Raw genomic sequence first — 20,545 nt, 5'->3', positions numbered from 1 at the left:
CCCAGTCCTCAAAACCATTCTTTGAGCTTGCCTCTAATTCATTATAATTCGAGTTTTCATGAACACATCCCATATCCAGGTTTCAGGAACTTGAGAGATTATCTAATGCAAATCTGTGTAGATTAAATTCCCTCTGTGACATCCCTGCTCCATGGCTACATAACCTTTCATGCCAGATGGTAGGAAATGTTTTGGAACTTAATTTTAGTTCATTGTCATTACCCAAGGTCAGTTTGCTTATTTAATGGGTTCAGATACAAGCTTTCTACAACCTAGCTTTGTGATGTCTTCTCAAAGAAACTAACCCACAGTCTGGGGACATGACCCTCTGTTCATCTGGGCCTAATTCTTACCAGTAGGGGGCAGTATTGGACCTTCATTGGTAACCAGCTCCTTAAATCCCCAAGATTGCTTTGGTTATACAGGGATTAGAGTCCTTTGGGGTCAGGAGAGGGTGGGCCCAGCTACTTGCTACAGTTGCATTCTCACCAGCAGAATATGCTCTTTAATACAAAAAGGGCGACTCAGTACTCCTGGTAAACCAACTAGTACCGCTGCCACAACAGCACCTAAGCGATTCACTGCGGGAGAAGGACAGTAGAAATATGGAATATTTTACTTGTCCTTGGATAACTACTCCTGAACAAATATCTTTTCAATTTGTTGGAAATCCCCCTGGCTGCTGAAGTATCTTCTGCTTTAGTATAAAAGCCTTTACAGCTGATGGCTAGCATTCCGTGTCTGCTGCCTCTTTTATTGGGACCGTTTTTTTTTGTTTTTTTTTTCTCCTGCTACAGGTTATGGGAGAAGATATCCCAGAAAAAATAAAAGAGGAAGTTCACCCAGAGGTGAGGTGTGTTGGCTCCGTAGCCCTGAGCGCCTTGGTGACCGCATCCCCAGAGGAATTTGAAGACAAATGGTTCAGAAAGATCAAAGACCATTTCTGTCCATTTGAAAATCAGTTCCATACAGAGATACAAATCTTGGCTTAATGGGTTATAAAAAACAAACGTCTTGTGATGTATTAATTGTCCTTGTTTACCTCACACAGGATCCATTGCAAACCATGGAGTATAACGAATTAAAAATGATTATTTATGTTTTATAAAACTGGCTTCTGTCTCAAATGATTTCTACTACTTTCAGTTTATGTTTTGTTTTCTTTTGAAGGTTTTCTATCCCATTATAAGTACCGTATCTTAGGCCTGCTACCCCTTCAGAAGATACCTGTTGGGAAGTGTATCAAGGAGGTGTTTAGATTTGTGGTCTTTTAAAAACAGTTACTATATTATAGCCAGCAGCATAAGAATCCACATTGTTTAGGTAAATTCACTGGGAATGAGCAAGAAGGTTGAGATGTGAGACTAAGCTATTTCTAAGAAGCGTGTGCCAAGCCCTGTGAAGGGTCTGAGATCTTACCCTACTTGTAAGCCAACAGGTTAGCCACTCAGTGGATGCTGGCAGAAGACAGTGGACTCCTGGCTCAGAGACAAAGGATGTTATGACCTATGGCCCAGCAAGCAGTATAAACTTCAGTATATTTGCATCAGTTTCTCTTGCCTCCAAGTACCAAGGGCACATAATGGGCACATAAGGAATGCCTACATTCACATACAGTGATTGTACATTACCATATCTTGTGATACACACAAGACTGGTTGCCTTGCAGGAGAAGAATGCTGAGTTCAGGAAACTCAGATCTTTTATAATGGGCAGTCAGCATGCTTGCCCTTTGCTCCAGAGGTAGATTCCACCTTTTTTTTTTTTTTTTTTTTTTGAGACAGAGTTTTGCTCTTGTTGCCCAGACTGGAGTACAGTGGTGCAATCTCAGCTCACTGCAGCCTCTGCCTCCCAGGTTCAAGCTATTCTTCTGCCTCAGCCATCTGAGTAGCTGGTATTACAGGCATATGCCACCACGCTTGGCTAATTTTGTATTTTTAGTAGAGCCGGGGTTTCTCTGTGTTGCTCAGGCTAGTCTCGAACTCCTGACCTCAGGTGATCCACTCACCTCGGCCTCCCAAAATGCTGAGATTACAGGCATGAGCCACCGCGCCTGGCCGCTACCTCCTTTTTAAGGCTGTTTGCTGTGCAAACATCCCAGGGAAGACAGACGGGAACAAAGAGCACTGAGTGCCTCTCTCACAAGATGCACAGAAACACGAGAGAGCCATGGAGCTGTAGGGCGATCATCCTGTCCTTTCAGCCACAGGAATCTTAATCACAGCCTGTAACCTGTAACGTCATCTTCAAATGCAAAGGGCCGTTACCTTACTCAGTGAGTTACCTGGGATGGAAAAGCTCCCTGATGAGGAATTTAACAATAAACCAAAAATTTCAGCAAATGTCCTACACAACTTTTCTTTTTTTTTTTTTTTCTTTTGAGACCGAGTCTCATTCTTGCCCAGGCTGGAGTGCAGTAGCATGATCTCAGCTTGTTGCAACCTCCACGTCCCAGGTTTAAGCAATCCTCCTGCCTCAGCCTCCCAAGAAGCTGGAATTAGGTGTGCATCACTACTAGTGCCCAGCTAATTTTTGTATTTTTATACTGCACAGCTTTTATTTGATCTTTCTTAGCAGAGGAAGAGAATTCCAGCCCTGAGCTAAAAGATGCAGTCATCAGGGTTTCCCTCCACAATCTCTGTCTCATTCACTCTTTCTAGTACCCTCCCCAAAACAGGCAAGGAACTACTCTTAAATTTTGAACAATCTGTTTTGTTTTGTTTTTTTTAGATGGAGTCTTGCTCTGTTGCCCAGGTTGGAGTGCAATGGTGTGATCTCGGCTCACTGCAATTTCGGCATTCTGGGTTCAAGCAATTCTCCTGCCTCAGCCTCCTGAGTAGCTGGGACTACAGGCATGCACCACCATGCCTAATTTTTATATTTTTAGTAGAGATGGAGGCTAATTTTTGTATTTTTAGCAGAGATGGGGTTTGACCATGTTAGCCAGGTTGGTCTCAAACCCCTGACCCTGTGATCTGCCTGCCTTGACCTCCCAAAGTGCTGGGATTACAGGCGTGAGCCACTGAGCCAGGCTGAACAACTCTTTTAGTGACTTCAATAGCATTACTAAATGTAATTACACATTTAGTCTTTAATGTGAAACCAAAGACCTTGTATAATTAGTAGACATCTCAATTTTAGGAATTAAAAATTGTGAAAATCCTCCAGCTCTAAATTGCTGTCCTGCCATTCATTCAGCCATTACCTATCACGTAGGGAGCTATGATGTGTCAAACACTGTGCGGTTGGTGAGGAGACACTAGTTATTTTATTTTATTTTTTCACAAAGCAGTAATACTTTTGTTCCCATCAGTGTTGCTGACGGGCCTGACCCTTTACAGAAAAAAGGTTAGGAAAATAGAAGTGGGCAGGGGCCCCGGGCGCCTCCACTAGTTATTGTGGAGTTTGTGGTCTAGTTGTGGACTGCCCTCAGGATGGGGCAAAGACTCTAGCATGGCTTGCCAAGCCCTTCATGGTACAGCTCTGGCTACCTAAAGCCCCATCCTTTACTAGTCCTCGCCTTTAAATGGACCATGACCTTCACCTGAATGTCCCCTGCATCCACAGCCAATAGCTAATTCACATTCATTTTTCAGGTCTGGTTTAGATGTAGTGTCCCAGAAGTCTTCCTGCCCTGCCAGTGGTGGGAGGTTTCCCACTTTTGTGCTCCCTTACTGCTCGTTCACTCCTATACTGACCCTTATTCCTGTGTCTTATATTCCATGTCTGCCTGATGGTTTCCCACAATAGATTAAATTTTGTAAAGACAGGGACTATGACTGTTTTGTGTATATTTGTATCCCCAAGGCAGAATAACCTGGCATCTCACTAAATATTTGTTGGAAGAATTGCTGAATGAATTGGCCAGCATCTTAATTTGTGCAAAAAGTTCATACCCTGCAGCTCTGATACTGTGCTGAGGCAGTCCTAGCACCCTGCCTGTTTCTGTCTGTAGCTAAGCCTCTTCCTTCCGTCCATCTGTGATCTCCCTAGAAATGCCTCATTTTTTCCCCTAACTCCCCTCGGCTTTCGGTCTCTATCCTAGCCCACTTGCCAACTTAGCCCGTGCTCTGAGCATTTCATCTTCTGGTTTTCCTCCCAGACCTGCTGTCTGCACCCTCCTGAATGCTCAGATCCTGCTCACACCTCACTTCCGCCCCACCTTGACTTCCTGGCAGCAGTGTGTGGACGCGAGGCGAACCTGGCCTCCTGATCTCCGATGCCTCTGCTGTAATAAAGGGTGGGAAAGGACATCCAGGAACACTGGGCACCTCTGGGTTTCATCACAAAAGAGTCATCACGATCATATCCAGCACAGATGGTGAAAGTGATTGAGCAATGATTATGCTAAAGAAAAATCTTCAGGCCTGCCAATTCAGACATCACTACCCTTGGCAGTGAGTGAGTCACTCAGAAGGTGAGCAAATGTGTGCCACAGATGTGACTGCACTCCAGGTGCATGGGGTGGGTGGGACCTAAGGGCAATTTCTTGCCTTTTCCACTCTCAAAAGGCCTGTCTTCAACATTTGTTCCTAAAGGGGAATCTATGCTGGGTGTGTGAGCTGGTAAGAGTCTTTTTTTTTTTTTTTTTCCTTTTTGAGGTAGAGTATAGCTCTGTTATCCAGGCTGGAGTGCAGTGGTGTGGTGCAATCTTGGCTTACTACAACCTCTACCTCCTGGGTTCAAGTGATTCTTGTGCCTCAGCCTCCCATGTAGCTGGGATTACAGGCATGCACCACCACAGCCTGCTAATTTTTTTTTTTTTAGAAGAAGAAAGAGACAAAGAGAAAGAATTTTAAAAAAAAGAAAAAAAAAAGAATGAAGGAGAGGAAGAAAGAGGAAGAGGAAGAGGGAGAGAGAACAGGGGTGTTGCTTTATTGCCCGGGCTAGAATGCAGTCTAAAACTGGGTATGCCTGTAATTGTGTTTAATAATAGAGACATGAAAAAAAATTTAAATGAGGGAAGAAAATAACTAACAAGATTTCATTTAAACTGTAAATAGGTGTGATGTGGTACTGATAAGAATGTATATTTTGTGTATTTAAAGTATCTGAGTTCAAGTCCTGGATATCGATGTTAACTTTCTGTCTCACTGATCTGTCTAATATTGATGTTGAAGTCTCCCACTATTATTGTGTGGGGGTCCAAGTCTCTTTATAAGTCTTATGTATCTGGGCATTCCTGTATTGGGTGCGTATATAGGTAGGATCTTTAGCTCTTGGTGCATTGATCCTTTTATCATTATGTAATATCCTTCTTTGCTTCTTTTGATCTTTGTTGCTTTAAAGTCTATTTTATCAGCAAAAATTGCAACTCCTGCTTTCTATTTATTTATTTATTTTTGCTCTCCATTTGGTTGGTAAATTTTTCTCCATCCCTTTGTTTTGAGTCTTTGTGTATCCTTGCATGTGAGATGGATCTGGATGTAGCATACCAATGGGTCTTGACTTTTTTTGCCTGTCTGTGTCTTTGGATTGGGGGATTTAGTCGATTTAAATTTAGAATTAATAACAATTATGTGAGTCTGATACCGCCATTTAATGTTAGCTGGCTGTTTTGCCCATTAGTTGATGCAAGTTCTTAATTATGCTGATGTTCTTTATTTTTTGGTATTTTTTAGAAAGGCTGGTACTGGTTGTTCCTTTCTATTTGTAGTGGTTCTTTCAGAAGCTCTTGTAAAGCAGGCCTGGTGGTGATGAAATCTCTGAGTGCTTGCTTGTTCACAAAAGATTTTATTTTTCCTTCGCTTACGAAGCTTAGTTTGGCTGGTTGTAAAATTCTGGGTTGAAAGTTCTTTTCTTTAAGGATGTTGAATATTGGCCCCGACTCTCTTCTGGCTTGTAGGGTTTCTGCTGAGAGATCTGCTGTGAGTCTGATAGGCTTCCCTTTATGGGTAACCTGACCTTTCTCTCTGGCTGCCCTCAGTATTTTCTCTTTCATTTCAACCCTGGTGAATCTGACGATTATGTGCCTTGAGGTTGGTCTTCTTGAGGAATATCTTTGTGTTGTTCTCTGTATTACGTGGAGTTGAATATTGTCCTGCCTTGCTAGGTGGGAAAAGTTTTCCTGAATAATATCCTGAAGCGTATTTTCCAGCTTGGATTGATTCTCTTCGTCACATTCAGGTACACCTATCAAACGTAGATTAGGTCTTTTCACATAGTCCCATATTTCTTGGAGACTTTGCTCATTCTTTTTAATCCTTTTTTCTCTAATCTTGTCTTTTTGTTTTATTTCATTAAGTTGGTCTTCGACCTCTGATATCCTTTCTTCTGCTTGATCAATTCGGCTGTTAAAACTTGTGCATAGTTCGCGAATTTCTCGTGTTGTGTTTTTCAGCTCCATTAATTCACTTATATTCCTCTCTAAATTGTGTGTTATTGTTTACATTTCGTCAAACCTTTTTTCAAAGTTCTTAGTTTCTTTGCATTGGGTTAGAACAAGTTCTTTTAATTCCCAGAAGTTTCTTATCATCCACTTTTTAAAGCCTGCCTCTGCTAATGGAACACAGTCTTTCTCCATCAGGCCTTGTTCTGTTGCTGATGAGGAACTGTGATCCCCTGTAGAGGGAGAGGCGTTCTGATTTTGGGTATTCTCAGCCTTTTTAGGCTGGTTTCTTCCCTTCGTTACAGATTTATCCATCTGTGGTCTTTATAATTACTGTCTTTATAGTTGGGTTTCTGCATGGAAATTCCAACTTGTTGATTCCCGGCGCTAAAATCTCAGCAACCCACTGTGCCGGCCAAAACAGCGGCTTTAAGATTGATGGTGCTCTTCTGACTCTGCACCAAGAACCGCCGCACCAAGGCAGCGGCAAAACCGCCTCACCGGCCACAAGAGTCGCGCTGGCGACCCGTGGGGCTCCTCCCCTAGGAATCTCCTGGTGCGTGAGCAACAAAAATTGATCTGAAAGTGTGGCGTCCTCTCGTTCTCTGCGCTTTCAGTGGGAGCTACAATCCCGAGCTGCCAGTGATCAGCCATCTTGGATCTCTCTTTCTCAGATTTTGCTAATTTTTACATTTGTAGTAGAGATGGAGTTTCACCATGTTGGCCAGGATGGTCTCGAACTCCTGAACTCAGGTGATCCACTGGCGTCAGTCTCCCAATGTGGTGGGATTACAGGTATCAATCACCGCACCTAGCCATCTTTTGTCCTTTACATTCTCACACCCCTACCATCTTCACAGTGGAGCCAGAGGGATCTTAGAAAGATCATTCTCACAGTCCTGGCTGGGCACGGTGGCTTACACCTGTAATCCCAGCACTTTGGGAGGCTGAGGTGGGTAGATCACGAGGTCAGGAGTTCAAGACCAGCCTGGCCAAGATGGTGAAACCCTGTCTCTACTAAAAATACAAAAATTAGCTGGGCATAGTCTCAGGTGCCTGTAATGCCAGCTACTGAGGAAGCTGAGGCAGAGAATTGCTTGAACCCTGGAGGTGGAGGTTGCAGTGAACCAAGATCATGCCATGGCACTCCAGCCTGGGCAACAGAGTGAGACTCTGTCTCAAAAAAGAAAAAGAAAAAGGAAAGATCATTCTCACACTCCTTCATGAGGTCTGCGAGGCCCCGTGTGGCCTGGCCCTGAACTGCTGCGGCCCAACTCGCTCTGATCCCTTGGGACTGTACCCACCCGGGCTTCCTCTCTTATTGTTGGACTCCTCAAGCTTGCCCTTGCTCAAGTCTTTGACCATCCAGTCACCTCCACTTGGAAGATTCTCCGCTGCTCCCATTCTCCCCAGCCTTAAACATTCCCTTCGTATGGATCTCCGCTCAAAAGTCACTCTCAGACAAGATGTTCCTCATCCCCAGATTGGCTCAGGTTCCCCTTCAAATGTCATCATATGCCCTGGTTTGTTTTTTTTTTTAGATGGAGTTTTGCTCTTGTTGCCCAAGCTGGAGTGCAAAGGCGCGATCTCCACTCACTGCAACCTCCACTTCCTGGGTTAAAGCAATTCTCCTGCCTCAGCCTCCTGAGTAGCTGGGATTACAGGCGCATCACACTCAGCTAATTTTTTGTATTTTCAGTAGAAACAGGGTTTCACCATGTTAGCCAGGCTGGTCTCCAACTCCTGACAGGTGATCCGCCTGCCTCAACCTCCCAATCTGTTGGGATTATAGGCATGAGCCACTGCGCCCAGCCTTTTTTTTTTTTTTTTTTTTTGAGACGGAGTCTCACTCTGTCACGCAGGTTGGACTACAGTGACGCAATCTTGGCCCACTGCAACCTCCGCCTCCCAGTTTCAAGTGATTCTTCTCCCTCAGCCTCCTGAGTAGCTGGGACTACAGGCACCAGCCACCATGCCTGGCTAAATTTTTGTATTTTTAGTAAAGATGAGATTTCACCATATTGGCCAGGCTGGCCTTGAACTCCTGATCTTGTGATCCACCTGCCCCCCCCTTTTTTTTTTTAACAAAGTGCTTATTGGAATTGTAATTAATTCATTGTCTGATTCCTACAAAGTGCTTATTGGAATTGTAATTAATTCATTGTCTGATTCCTACTGGCCAGATCATAAGCTCTAGGGTGGTGTCTCTGGTTTGCTTTCTGTGGTGGAACTCAGCTCCGTGGACATGCAGTGGCTTCTGCCATTGTGCCTTCCTGGAGGTCAGGCCCTTGCAGTGGCAGCCTGAGGCATGGCAAGCCACAAGAGCACGGCCCGTCCCCACCGAGCCCCACGACCGGCGCCAGAGGTGGCCCTGCCCCTGCACAGTACCGTGTTTCAAAAGAACGTGCCTCCTTTTAGGAAAACCTTGGGAAAAAAATCTCTACAAAACAAATCCAAGGCTACCATTGATTAAAAGACGGTTTTAAATGGCAGCTTCATCCGACTGAGCAGTATAGAGAAAAATAGAAAAAAAAAAAAAAAAAAAAAAAAAAAAAAAAAAAAAAAAAAAAAAACAGAAGAAGGAATAAATGGCAGCTTCATAGTGCCTTTCCCAAGGCTCTGCCACACTGCTGGAGAGGGCGTCACCCTCAGCAGCTCCCCTTCCATGTTGAATAGAGCCAGGCTCTTCCCCAAGCCTCTGCCCTCTGGCTGGCATGCCCTGCCCGTCTTTTGCGTGGCTGTTCACTTTCTGAACTTGATCCAAGAAGCCAGTGGACACAGAGAAATGGTCACTCCCTTTCCCAGCTTCCTCCTGAAGAATGTCTGTGTGATGGAATAACTGTGATTAGAGGATGTAAATATCATAGACACGTGCGCACATAAACACAGCCTGCTCTTGCTGTCTCACTGTATTTTGCCTGAGCCAGGCATTGCTTCTCAGGACACTCCATCCTTCTTTCCTCTGTGGTATGTGGTGAAGGAGAACATGAAACCATGATGGGCCACACGGGGCAGATGAAGGGGCCCAGCGCAGATGTGCAGCGTGATGGTGATGGCATGTGTGCACAGGGCTGCGGGCCAGGAAAGCTGAAGTCCACCATGGCTATACTTGCCAAGGCCACCTTCCCCTAAGGCCCACTCCCCGAGTCAGGCGAGGGCGCCATGCACAAATTCACACAGACACTTTCTAGGCTGGTGGCCTTGACTTGAGAACAGAGATTTCTAGATTCTCCCACTGACATGGTGGTTAGTGAAGACTCCCCAAGCTCATGGAGCCCTATCTTCCCAGTCTCCCAGGAAAAATACAAGCAGGCCGATCTACTGATTTTCAGGAATGTGGAGGAATAAGAAATGCAAACACGAGGTGAGGGAGAGGCCACCGACTACATACACAAAGCAGCCCAGAGGAAAGGGAAGAGCAAGGAAATCCTCTGTGGGGGCTCTGCCTGTTTGTGTTTGGAAGGGCAGTGTGTTCCTAGGGATGCTGGAACATAAGCCCCACAGAATGGGCATCTTCCACAACAGAAATCCATTCTCTCACAGTTCTGGAGGCTGGAAGTCCAAGACCAAAGTGTCCACAGGGCGAGGTTCTTCCTTAGCCGCTCCCCTTGGCTCACAGATGGCCGTTCTCCTTTCTCTTGCTGCCCCTTCACATGGCCACCCCTCTGTGTGCCTGTGCCCCTGGGGTCTCCCTGCATGTCCAATTTCCTCTTTTTGTAAGGACACCAGTCAATTGCATTAAAAGTTTAAGGAGCTGTGCACAGGTGCCAGGTAGACTTGTGGTGGTTAATTTCATGTCTCAACTTGACTGGGCTATGGAGCGCCCAGATAGTTGGACATTCTTCTAGATGTTTCTGTGAGGGTGTATCTGGATAATACCAACACCTGACTTTGGAGATTGAGTAAAGCAGATTATCCTTCTTAATCAGGATGGGCCTCATGCAGTGGTTTCCCCGCTGAATATCCTATTCCAAATCCTGGATTTGCAATTAAAAAGGGGTGTGGAGCCGTGGAGGTGTGGGTGTAGGGAAGCCAACCTTGGGATCAGCTTCAAAGGGGCTTGCATTCATATATTTCATCACAAATGTGGCCTGCCAGGGGAAAGAAAAAGGTTCTGGCCCTCAGCTGACACGAAGGTGTCCAGAGCCTCGCTGCATCTGGGGCTGGCACTGCCCTGATCTGTGGTTTGTTGGACCGATAAAGAATGACATGGAGCAGTGACAGGGGCCAGGGAAGGTCTTTGTGAGGGGAGACATCAGTGCTGAGCCCTAGAAAGGAGAAGGAGCCAGCCACACAAAAGATGGGCACGGTATGCCAGCCAGAGGGCAGAGCCTTGGGGAAGAAAGAGCTCAGCTCTGTTCAGCATGGAAGGGAGCTGCTAAGGGTGACGCCCTCTCCACCAGTGTGGATCCCCAAGGCACCTCTTCTTGGGTGTCTTGAGTTCACCTCCACCTTCCAGGTGAGCACTGGTACCTGGGGCTCTCCTAGGCCCAGACAACACATATCGCTTGAAGCTCAAAGATAGTTTAACGTGTAGAAAGTAAATCAGATTTGCCCTTTAAAGTACGGCCCAACACCAGCCACTTCCCTGTTCACAAGCTTTCCCTCTGACTACAGCCAAGCTTCTTACCAGGGCATAGATGGGGCCTCATAATGTCACCTCATTATGTCACTCACTTTCCTGGCTCACCTGTCAGCCCCATTCCCTGCCACCTCCCTTCCTGCTGCTCACCTGGCCCACCAGCCTCCACGTCCTCTCTGCCTTTGCTCTCCCTATCCCTCCACTGCGGACGCTGACATGGCACCTCTCATTCTCCACCGAGCCTGCTGCAAACCCTCACCTCTCCTGAAGTCCAACTCAGATGTTACCTCCTTCCTGAAGCTTCTGCGAGAGCCTCAGCCCTTGTTACCACGCTGCACTATACAGGCCTCCCTCCCTCCTGCCCCCTCCTAAGTTTCACTTCTGGCTCATGCCTGTAACCCCAGCACTTTGGGAGACTGAGACTGGTGGATCACCTGAGATCGGAAGTTCGAGACCAGCCTGGCCAACATGGCAAAACCCTGTCTCTACAAAAAATACAAAAATCAGTACATGTGGTGGCGAGCACCTGTAATCTCAGCTACTCGGGAAGCTGAGGCAGGAGAATCACTTGAACCCAGGAGGCAGTGTTTGCAGTGAGCCAAGATCGTGCCGCTGCACTCCAGCCTGGGCAAGACAACAACAACAAACCTGAAATATTTGAAGCTGCTTTGGCATTTTCATGACAGGCCAGCAGGGGGACTAAGTGAAGGCGGGGCAGCCCTTCCTCCCCTGCATTCTGGAGGGACAGAGTGAAGGTGGTCTCGGGGTATCTGAGTGTTCGCCTCCCCTGTGGGAGCAAAGCTCCTCAGCAGTGTCCAATCAGGGAGGATTGCCTGTGCGCTGGGACTGTCTGTGGCATCGCTGTAGCATCCTGTGGGTCCACAGAGATATCTGTAGCCTCTAGGCTCTTATGATGTACATGGAGAGACAGGAGAGCAGGATCTGATGAGGACCAAGGGCAGTCGCAGGTCATTCCTAGGAGAGAGGGGCTCTGAGGAGCAGGGTCGATCATTAGCAACCCACACCTCCACCCATGTTGGCTGACAGTCCTGTAGATAGGTCCTGTGATCCCAAGTCCCTGGTTTGCAGATGCGCTTGACCCAGGACGTGACGATCATAGTATTTCTTTCATTCTCTCACGTTCTTCATGGTGGTTGTTCACGTGCAGGTCCCTCCCAGCCCGATCTCGTCCTGGGAGTTATTTGTGGCTGACAGATGCAAGTCCCGGAGGTGACACCGTGCCTGGCACATGGGAGACGCTAAGCTGTGGCCGTTGATATTCACTCTGTAGTAGAGACTCCATATATATATACATATATATATATATATATATATATATTTTTTTTTTTTTTAGATGGAGTCTTGCTCTGTCGCCCAGGCTGGAGTGCAGTGGCGCGGTCTCGGCTTGCTGCAACCTCTGCCTCCCGGGTTCAAGGGATTCTCCTGCCTCGGCTTCCGGAGTAGCTGGGACTACAGGCGCGTGCCACCACGCTTGGCTAATTTTTTGGATTTTTAGTAGAGATGGGGTTTCACCGTGTTGGCCAGGATGGTCTTGATCTCCTGACCTCGTGATCCACCTGCCTCGGCCTCCCAAAGTGCTGGAATTACAGGCCTGAGCCACTGCGCCCAGCCGAGATTCCATATGTTTAAAGACACGGAGCGACACTCTAGCAAGCAGGCCCCGGTGAGGGACCTACAGGTGTGATTATAACTCGGAGCCGAATTAAAGACACAACACTACCAGGTTTTACAGGATTTGAAAGTGGGCTAAGGACTTGTTCTGGCATTCAGACTCACAATTGCCAGGGGTGTAAAATCACCCCTAATCCTCTGGTGGAAATGGTTGTGGGGGGGCCTTGCGAATCCAGAGCAATGGCCCAGCCTGGAGTTGGGGCGTCTCAGAGGCTGTATCGCTCGGGTAAAGCTAGATCACGGTGCAGGAAGAAACAACCCCCAAATCGCAGCGGCTTAAACAACAGAGGTTTATTTCTTGCTCACTACATATCCGTAGGGGGTGGTGGGGTGGGAGTGGGGAATTCTGCTTATTGCTTAGGACCCCGGGCTGGCAGAAGAGGGCTTCCACTGGAGAGCCGCTTCTATGTGGCAGCCTGCACCCAGGCTCTCAAAGCTTCTCCCAGAAGCAACCCCCAGCTCATGCTCCACTTGCCAGGGCAACCCCCACCTAACTTCCCAGCAGGCAGCATGTGACACATCACAGGTGCCCAGGACAGGAGAACTGCACCCTTCTCAACAAAGGCCGCCATGGAGGGGAGACTGCTGATGGAGAGTGGTCAGGAGTGGGGGGCTTCTTCCCACCCGCTGGCTCTCCCCTGTCCGCCAGGACTGAGCTGGACACAGGCACAGGCTGAGGCCCTTAGAAAGCTGAGCCTGGGAACTTCTGTCACCTGGCAAGCTTTGCCTTCCTTAAATTTTCTCAGCAGATGGTGAAATCCAATTTGGAATGCCCAGCTGGGGCAGATCATTCTAACCTCATCTCAGCCGTCAGCTGCGAAACAGCAGGGTCAGGGCTGGGGTTGAGAAAGCTACCAGGACCAAAGCGTTTTTTGTATGTTTGTTTGTTTTGTTTACTTTCAGGAACTAAGGAGGAAAAAAGTGAAGGACAGAAATACAATCATTAATAATAATAATAAAAGAAATCAGAAACCAAGATGCCCCTGACCATGCTGGGAGCAGAGGAGAAATGGCACAGAGGGATGGATGGGCAGACGGGACCGGGGAGGATGCCACAGGCTGTCAGGGTCAGAGGCCACCAGGAGGAAGGGCGCTGTGCTCTCGGCCCTCCACAGAGCAGGCTGAGCTTCCCAGCTGAAAACCAAGGAGGGAGAAGACATTGCTGAGGTGAGTTGTGGGTGGCAGGAGAGGGCCTGGAAATGGGAGTCGCCACTTGCTTCCCTCTGACTCCCCAGCATGGGTCACATCCCACTGACCCCGCTGTCACACCTGAGGTGCAGCGTTAACTGTCACTTTCTCTGGGAAGTTTCCTCTATGTCCCACCCACCACAGGGCCAGCCACCCCTACTCTCTGTTCTCTTTCACTTTTTTTTTTTTTCCGTGATGGAGTCTCGCTTTGTCGCCCAGTGCTGAGAGTGCACTGGTGCAATCTCAGCTCATTGCAACCTCTGCTTCCTGGGTTCAAGCAATTCTCCTGTCTCAACCTCTTTAGTAGCTGGGACTACAGGTACACGCCACCATACCCAGCTAATTTTTGTATTTTTAGTAGAGACGAGGTTTCACCATATTGGTCAGGCTGGTCTCGAACTCCTGACCTCAGGTAATCCACCTACCTCGGCCTCCCAAAGTGTTGGGGTTACAGGCGTAAGCCACTGAGAGCGGCCCCTCCTGTAGGCTTTCTAAGCATCCTAGATTTCTTTGCACTCAGCTACGCTGTGCCCTCAGGACCTAGCACCATCCCAGGAACAAAGAGGGGCACTGTGAATTGAGAAAGAATGAATGATGGGGCTTGTGAGGCTCAGCATTTATTCTTCAGGAGATGACCAGGATGGACAGAGGCACCTAGATCTGGGGACAGCTGAGTCCTCCCTGCTGCTCAAGACTGGCATGGGCACCGTGGTGGGGTCCTGGCCACTGACAACTCAAGCTCCCAGGTCCAGCCTAGACTCCAGGGACCTCCAGGCCAGGCCAAAGCTCTCTGAAGCAAGAATCTGAGTCTACTAAACTGCCTTGTCCAACCCAACCCCCACTCCTCAGCTGGCTCCATCCCTGGAGGCTACAGCTTCAGACAGCCCCATACAACTCACAGATACGGGTTCTGGGGCCTTATCCTAACTCATCCGGCCCAGGGATACCCCAGTATTAGCCTTTCCAAGGAGAGGTTTCCACTACTCTCCTGAAACATTCAGAACGTTCCTACACCTTCTCTTCAGTCTTTCTTTGCTGAATCTCTTGGGAGTGAACCATTCCTGGGCACTGGGAACTAGAAGTACCAACCTACCATCTACCGCTTGGTGCCTCAGTTTACCCATTGTAAAACTTGGGCTGCATTTGCCACTTCTTATTACAGAGTTTTGGGGACCATTACTATGAAAGCCCTGGATGGAAGACAGGGACTCAGTTTTCATGATTTTGTTCTCTAGCTGCCCCACAACCTCCCTGGAACCTTCTGGAATGTGCTGCACAGGTCAAACTACAGAGGGGAACCCAAGGACTGGTGGGGGTCGGCGAGTGGATGGCCTGAGGCCTGGGAACACTGAATCATGGCAATGATTTTTAGTGCCTTTTCCTTTTTCTTTTCTTCTTTCTTTCTTTTTTTCTTTTTTTTCCTTTTTAGAGGGAGTCTCCCTATTGCCCAGGCTGGAGTGCAATGGCGCGATGTCGGCTCACTGCAACCTCCACCTCCCGGGTTCAAGCGATTCTCCTGCCTCAGCCTCCGGAGTAGCTGAGATTACAGGCGCACTCCACCATGCTTGGCTAATTTTTGTATTTTGTTTGTTTCCTTTTCTTTAATCAGAAGTTCAGTCAAAATTTTTGTATTTTTAGTAGAAATGGGGTTTCACTATGTTGGCCAGGCTGGTCTCCAACTCCTGACCTCGTGATCCGCCCACCTCGGCCTCCCAAAGCGCTGGGATTACAGGCGTGAGCCACCGCGCCCGGCCTTGAGTGCCTGTTCAAAGGGAAGCGCGCTCAACACCCGTCGCTGCAGAGGTGGGTCCTGGGGCCTCCCGGAGTGCCCAGCCTGGGCCTGCGGAGGGCAGCGGGGGAAGGGACCTCAGAAGTGAGGGGAGGCCTGCAGGAAGGGCCTCCAGGCGGGGGTCAGCCTCGGCACCAGGCCCAGCTGCTCCAGCTGCAGTCGCGGGGGCCTGTAGGCGCCCAGGTTGCTGTAGACTGCGGCGGGCGGGCCGTCGTGGGGCCGCGGGGACAAGTGGGCCTGGGGACTCGGGGCCCCCCAGGGGCTGTGGTGCGGCTTGAACCGGGGCGGTGGAGGCGGGTGCAGGGCCGCGGGGCTGCCGGGCCCTGGAGACGCGGACACACTTCGGGCCCGGGGGTGGCTGCCCGCGGAGCCGCCGCTGAAGGGGTTGGAGGACGTGCGGTCACCGGCAGAGCCGCTGCTGCTGCTGAGGCGGCCATTGGCCGGGACTGCTCGGGGCGGGGCTGGGGCGACCAGCCGCGGGGACCTCAGGCCCATCACGGGCTTGGAGGAGGCGTAGAGGTGGCGGAACTCCTCGTCAAACAGCTCCACCGCCTGGCCAGTGAACTTGGAGAGGATGTTTCGGTGCACGTGTCCGCAGAGCCAGGTGAAGCTGGAGGGGAAGAGGATGGAGAGTGAGGGGGGAGGAGGGGGAGAGGAGGAGGGGGGAGGAGAGGGAGGGTAAGTGAAAGGAGGAGAGGGGAGGGGGAGGGAGGAGGAGGAGAGGAAGGGAGGGAGGAGGGGGAGGAGGGAGAAGAAGAAGAAGGGGGAGGGAGAGAGGGGGTGGAGGAGGGAAAAGAGGGAAGGGGGAAAGAGCAGGAGGAAAAGGGAGAGGAGGAGGGGAGGAGGAAGGACGGAAGGGGTGGGGCAGGGGGAAGAGGTAGAGGAGGGGGAAGGGAAGAGGGAGGGGGAGAAGGGGGAAGAAGAGGAGGGGGGAAGAGCAGGAGGATAGAAGGGGAAAGAGAAGGACGAATAGGCCTTGGCCGGCCCCCACCCCAAGACCCTCTTGGGGTACCCTGGGAGTTGTGGGTCCCCTCAGGGAAGGGACGGAAGGGAACCAACCCATGCCCACTGCCCCTCCTCGCGGGCTCATTTCATCCTGGCAGAAGCCCTGAGAGGGAGACGTCGCAGCGCCTCTCTTACAGACCACAAAACTGAGGCTCAGCGGCCAGAGCCTGTTTGCAGGCGAATAATTAAGATGCCAGAGCGAATCCCAGGCCTCAAGGCTCCCTCCTGGTGCTCAGATTGCAGCTCCTTAGCGGCTCCCTGAGGAGGCAGAAGGGGGCTGAGTCCCCGGCGCTCAGGGGAGTCACCCAGCAGCTGGGCTTTCCCGTCTCCAGCTGTGGAACGCGCAGCGCCAGCACCCCTAACCACGCAGGGGTCAGGGGTCAGGAAAGTCGCTGCAAAAGGCTGCGTTTTCATGAACATCTAAAGCGTTCCTGAAAGAGGATTCGGCTCAGTTTTCAGGCACAGGGACCCCGCAGGGACGAGCGGACGAGGAGCACTGTGCGCCTGCCGGAGACGCTGACAGGCCCTTTTATGGAAGAAGCACTCAGACACAGGGTTGGGGGGCGTGGGGGAAAGAAACCCTCAAGGACAGGCCTGGGCCCACCACTTACAGGTTAGCGGGAAAAACCAAATGCCTAAGGCACTTATTTGTGTGATTCTCAGATTGAACCAAACTCTTTTCTGTTTCGGATGGAAACAGAAAATGCTTGAAACACTGGTGACAGCATAGACCTCCCAAGAGCAGCAGGCTAGAGGTTCCTGGGCTCCTGCTCAGGTGAACTTAAAGCAAGGAGAGGAGGATGGTCGGGCGAATGGCCCCCAAGCCAGGACAGGCCAGAGCTAAGCAGAAAGGAGCCCACCAAGGATGGGGTCGCAGGCCCCCGCCCCCAGCCCACCTGTCTTGCCACCCAAAGGCTTGGCCTCAGCCCAGGGTTGGGGGTTCCCTGCTCTGCAAGGCAGGGTGGGGCCGCACAGGGCTCCAATAATCCTGGGAACAGCAATGAGGCTTTGTTTAAATTTCACCTCTCGCCAGGAACCACCCACTCTCCAGGAAAGGTGAGCCAGCCCTGCCACTGTACAGGAGGCAAGCCCAGGGACCAAGGGCCACGCTGCGCTCAGAAGCCAGACGCCCTTTGTTGTCTGAACCAGGCTGTATCAGGCAACATAGCTGCTGCTTTGCTCAATAGAACAAGTCCAAAGATGTCCTGGCAGCTCCTTAGGCCCCCAGCACCTGGGTCCCCCAATGCACTGTGCCTCGTCCCAGAGCCCCCACACACCTGCCAGCCACCCACACATCTCAGGCTTTAGCCTTTATACTTCTGATCACAGCCCATGAGCGGAAATACATTTTTTTTTTTTTTTTTTTTGAGACCGAGTTTTGCTCTTGTTACCCAGGCTGGAGTGCAATGGCGTGATCTCGGCTCACCGCAACCTCCGTCTCCTGGGTTCAAGCAATTCTCCTGCCTCAGCCTCCCGAGTAGCTGGGACTACAGGCATGTGCGACCATGCCCAGCTAATTTTTGTATTTTTAGTAGAGACTGGGTTTCACCATGTTGACCAGGATGGTCTCGATCTCTTGACCTCGTGATCCACCGGTCTCGGCCTCCCAAAGTGCTGGGATTACAGGCGTGAGCCACCGCGTCCGGCTGGATCTAAATTTTTAAGTCCTGAAGATTCTAAGCTATTCCAAAGGCTTCGGAGTTTAAAATTCTCTCTTTCTCATGGAGGAAAACCAGGAGACATTCAAAGAGGTATCCTGCTAGAGGATCCCAGGCTAAAGATGGGTTAGGGAAGAACAGGCAACATTATCTAGTTTTATATTATTCTGTTTCCATATTGTTAGTAACTTAGACTTAATTAGAGTCTTAATAAATATTCTGATCTTGTCTCAACTGTTGTCTGGGTATTGCAGGAAACTTATTTAAATATAGATCATGAAGACCCCTTGGTGTTAAAGGGCAGGATTATCCTCCTGGCAGCAGTAATTAGCAAGAAACCTTTAAGGTAGGGATTACACATAATGTCATCTTTAACACCAATACCAATCAATTAGTAGTGACTGCCTGAAGCCACATCCAGATTCAAGCAGGAAAGAATGCTTTGATCAATTATTACTCCTATCGATCATGAATAGGACAGAGGCACTGGCAACATAGGTGAATGATGAGTATCATTCCTGACCTAAAGGAAGTTGCATATCAAGGAACAGGGTTAGTGCCTTGGAGGATCTGGGTTTTCTTTAATGAAAAAGGATAATTCATTTTATTACAAAAGAAAATGTATAAAGGAAGTTATCATTTACCATATAATTTCACATCATAGTTTCTTTGTACAATTGCCTTTATTCCCTTCAAATGCTCATCACCCAACATGTTTTTCAGATCTTTTGACGTGGATTGTGCATGATGAGGCACATTCCGGTTTATCTCTATACTGTATTCTAAAATGCTGTGTCCAGAACTCCCTGAAAAGGGGTGGAGTAGGGAACAGCATAGACAAAAATATCCTCAAGTAATGTTGGAAATGAAAAAAGTCGAGTAAAAACCACAAAACAGCAAGAATATCCTCCAACACCATTATTAAATCTAAGAAAAACATTAGAAGTGTGTCTAACAAGTGTGGCACTGCCAGTAAGGAGAGGCAGGCAAGGAATCTAAGGAAGATACTCCCAGTGAAACTCCAGTGTTAGCAAAAAAACTTACAGCCAAGGACAAGCAAATTTTTTATTATGCATTTGAAAAAGATTGATAATTTAATAAATATTGCAGAAATAAAAGATGAAATGCTTCATTAAAAAATTTTTAAGAAGTAAGTCTTAATCACAGAGAAATATAATATTAGAGCTTTATGCATGTAAAGTGACAGTACCAAGGCTGAAACACAATTATAAATGTTCAGTATATTCTTGGGATATTCCAATCTATTCATTTACATCTATGATTATTTTTCAAATGTACCTGAAAACAAACATCACAGGGAAGAATACATTTGAACAGTATCTATTTTTCCTTCAGAGAACCATATGGTCTCTAATTAAAAGCTGTGTAGTCCAAAGACCTCTTATAAGGCTGGCTCGGTCCCAGAAGTAACTCTCCTGGCTACACATTAGAGACACCTGGAGAGGTGTTTGTGCTTGTTGTTTTATTTTTTTTTAATTAATTCCAAAGTTGGCCAATTAAATCAAGCTCAATCTGCAAAAACTTCACCAGAGGATTCCAGTCTGAAACCAGGTTGAGTCCTACCTAAATTCTAACACAGTTTTGCCTACGTTCAATTCTCTAACAACTACTCACTCCAGTACGCCAGCTGATAGGATGAAAATTTACTATGAGCTAGAAAAATTAAATTCTTCCAGCTCTGTTTTTATCAGATAACTCCTCTCTGTTCCCAATTAAGCCATGACCCAGTACTTTCTCATTTATGTAGATTGTAGATGCTGTGCCCAAGCGAGGACATAAGAGAAGCAAGGTGCCAAATAAAGACTGAGAGGCCAAATGTGTAAGTAATAAAACCATTTCTTCAATCGTGTTCATCAGTTCAAAGCTATGAAGACTTGGTTCCAAAACTGCAGATAATTTTTAACAAAGTACGAGCATTTGGTACATTTTTTGGCAGAGGGCAAGATAAAGTCCATTTACTTAAGAAGCCACTCCTTCTTTAATGTGGTTAATTATGACCTCTTGGGGTACATACCAACCTTATCAAAATCCATCTGGGTAGTGCTGTCTTTTGTAAAAATGCCTCTACTTGCTTTACTGTTAGTATTGCCTTCATGCCAACAGTGTTCTTGACGCTGCGTAATCCCAGGAAGATGGGTTTCCACACCAGTGATTTGAAACCTAACAGATCCAGCAATTGAGACATAAAACTACAGGTGGGAATGTGAGAAAATTTGAAGATTGTAAGTTTCATTTTCATTTTTCTTCATCCTTCCTTTGGTTGTCCATTAACCCCTACCTTT

The 20,545-nt window shown here is 48.3% G+C and overlaps 2 protein-coding genes across 5 annotated transcripts in view; one reads left to right on the top strand and one right to left on the bottom strand.

The window, feature by feature from the left end:
• The window catches only part of CUNH8orf76 (chromosome unknown C8orf76 homolog), a 52,295-nt gene that overhangs the window by 21,492 nt on the left and 10,258 nt on the right, over positions 1-20,545 (top strand). For 2 of the 3 annotated variants that reach the window (XM_032252983.1, XM_032252971.1), the window contains one exon: positions 798-1,130. In XM_032252983.1, the coding sequence (XP_032108874.1) occupies positions 798-992 (195 nt within the window). In that variant the 3' untranslated portion in view covers positions 993-1,130. Of the gene's footprint in view, positions 1-797; positions 1,131-13,505; positions 13,770-20,545 lie in introns of those variants that run through there. The other variant, XR_004261193.1, reaches the window with a different exon arrangement.
• Positions 15,536-20,545, bottom strand: part of FAM83A (family with sequence similarity 83 member A) — a 28,503-nt gene continuing 23,493 nt past the window's right edge. For both annotated transcript variants that reach the window (XM_032252992.1, XM_032253003.1), the window contains one exon: positions 15,536-16,189. In XM_032252992.1, the coding sequence (XP_032108883.1) occupies positions 15,658-16,189 (532 nt within the window). In that variant the 3' untranslated portion in view covers positions 15,536-15,657. The remainder of the gene's footprint in view (positions 16,190-20,545) is intronic.

The sequence above is a fragment of the Sapajus apella genome, unplaced genomic scaffold (assembly GCF_009761245.1).
Source record: "Sapajus apella isolate SASKATOON/1434 unplaced genomic scaffold, GSC_monkey_1.0 scaffold3, whole genome shotgun sequence".
NCBI classification, from domain to species: Eukaryota; Metazoa; Chordata; class Mammalia; order Primates; family Cebidae; genus Sapajus; species Sapajus apella.
The sequence above is the reverse complement of the archived record's forward strand: the minus strand, read 5'-3'. Positions and strand labels throughout refer to the sequence as shown.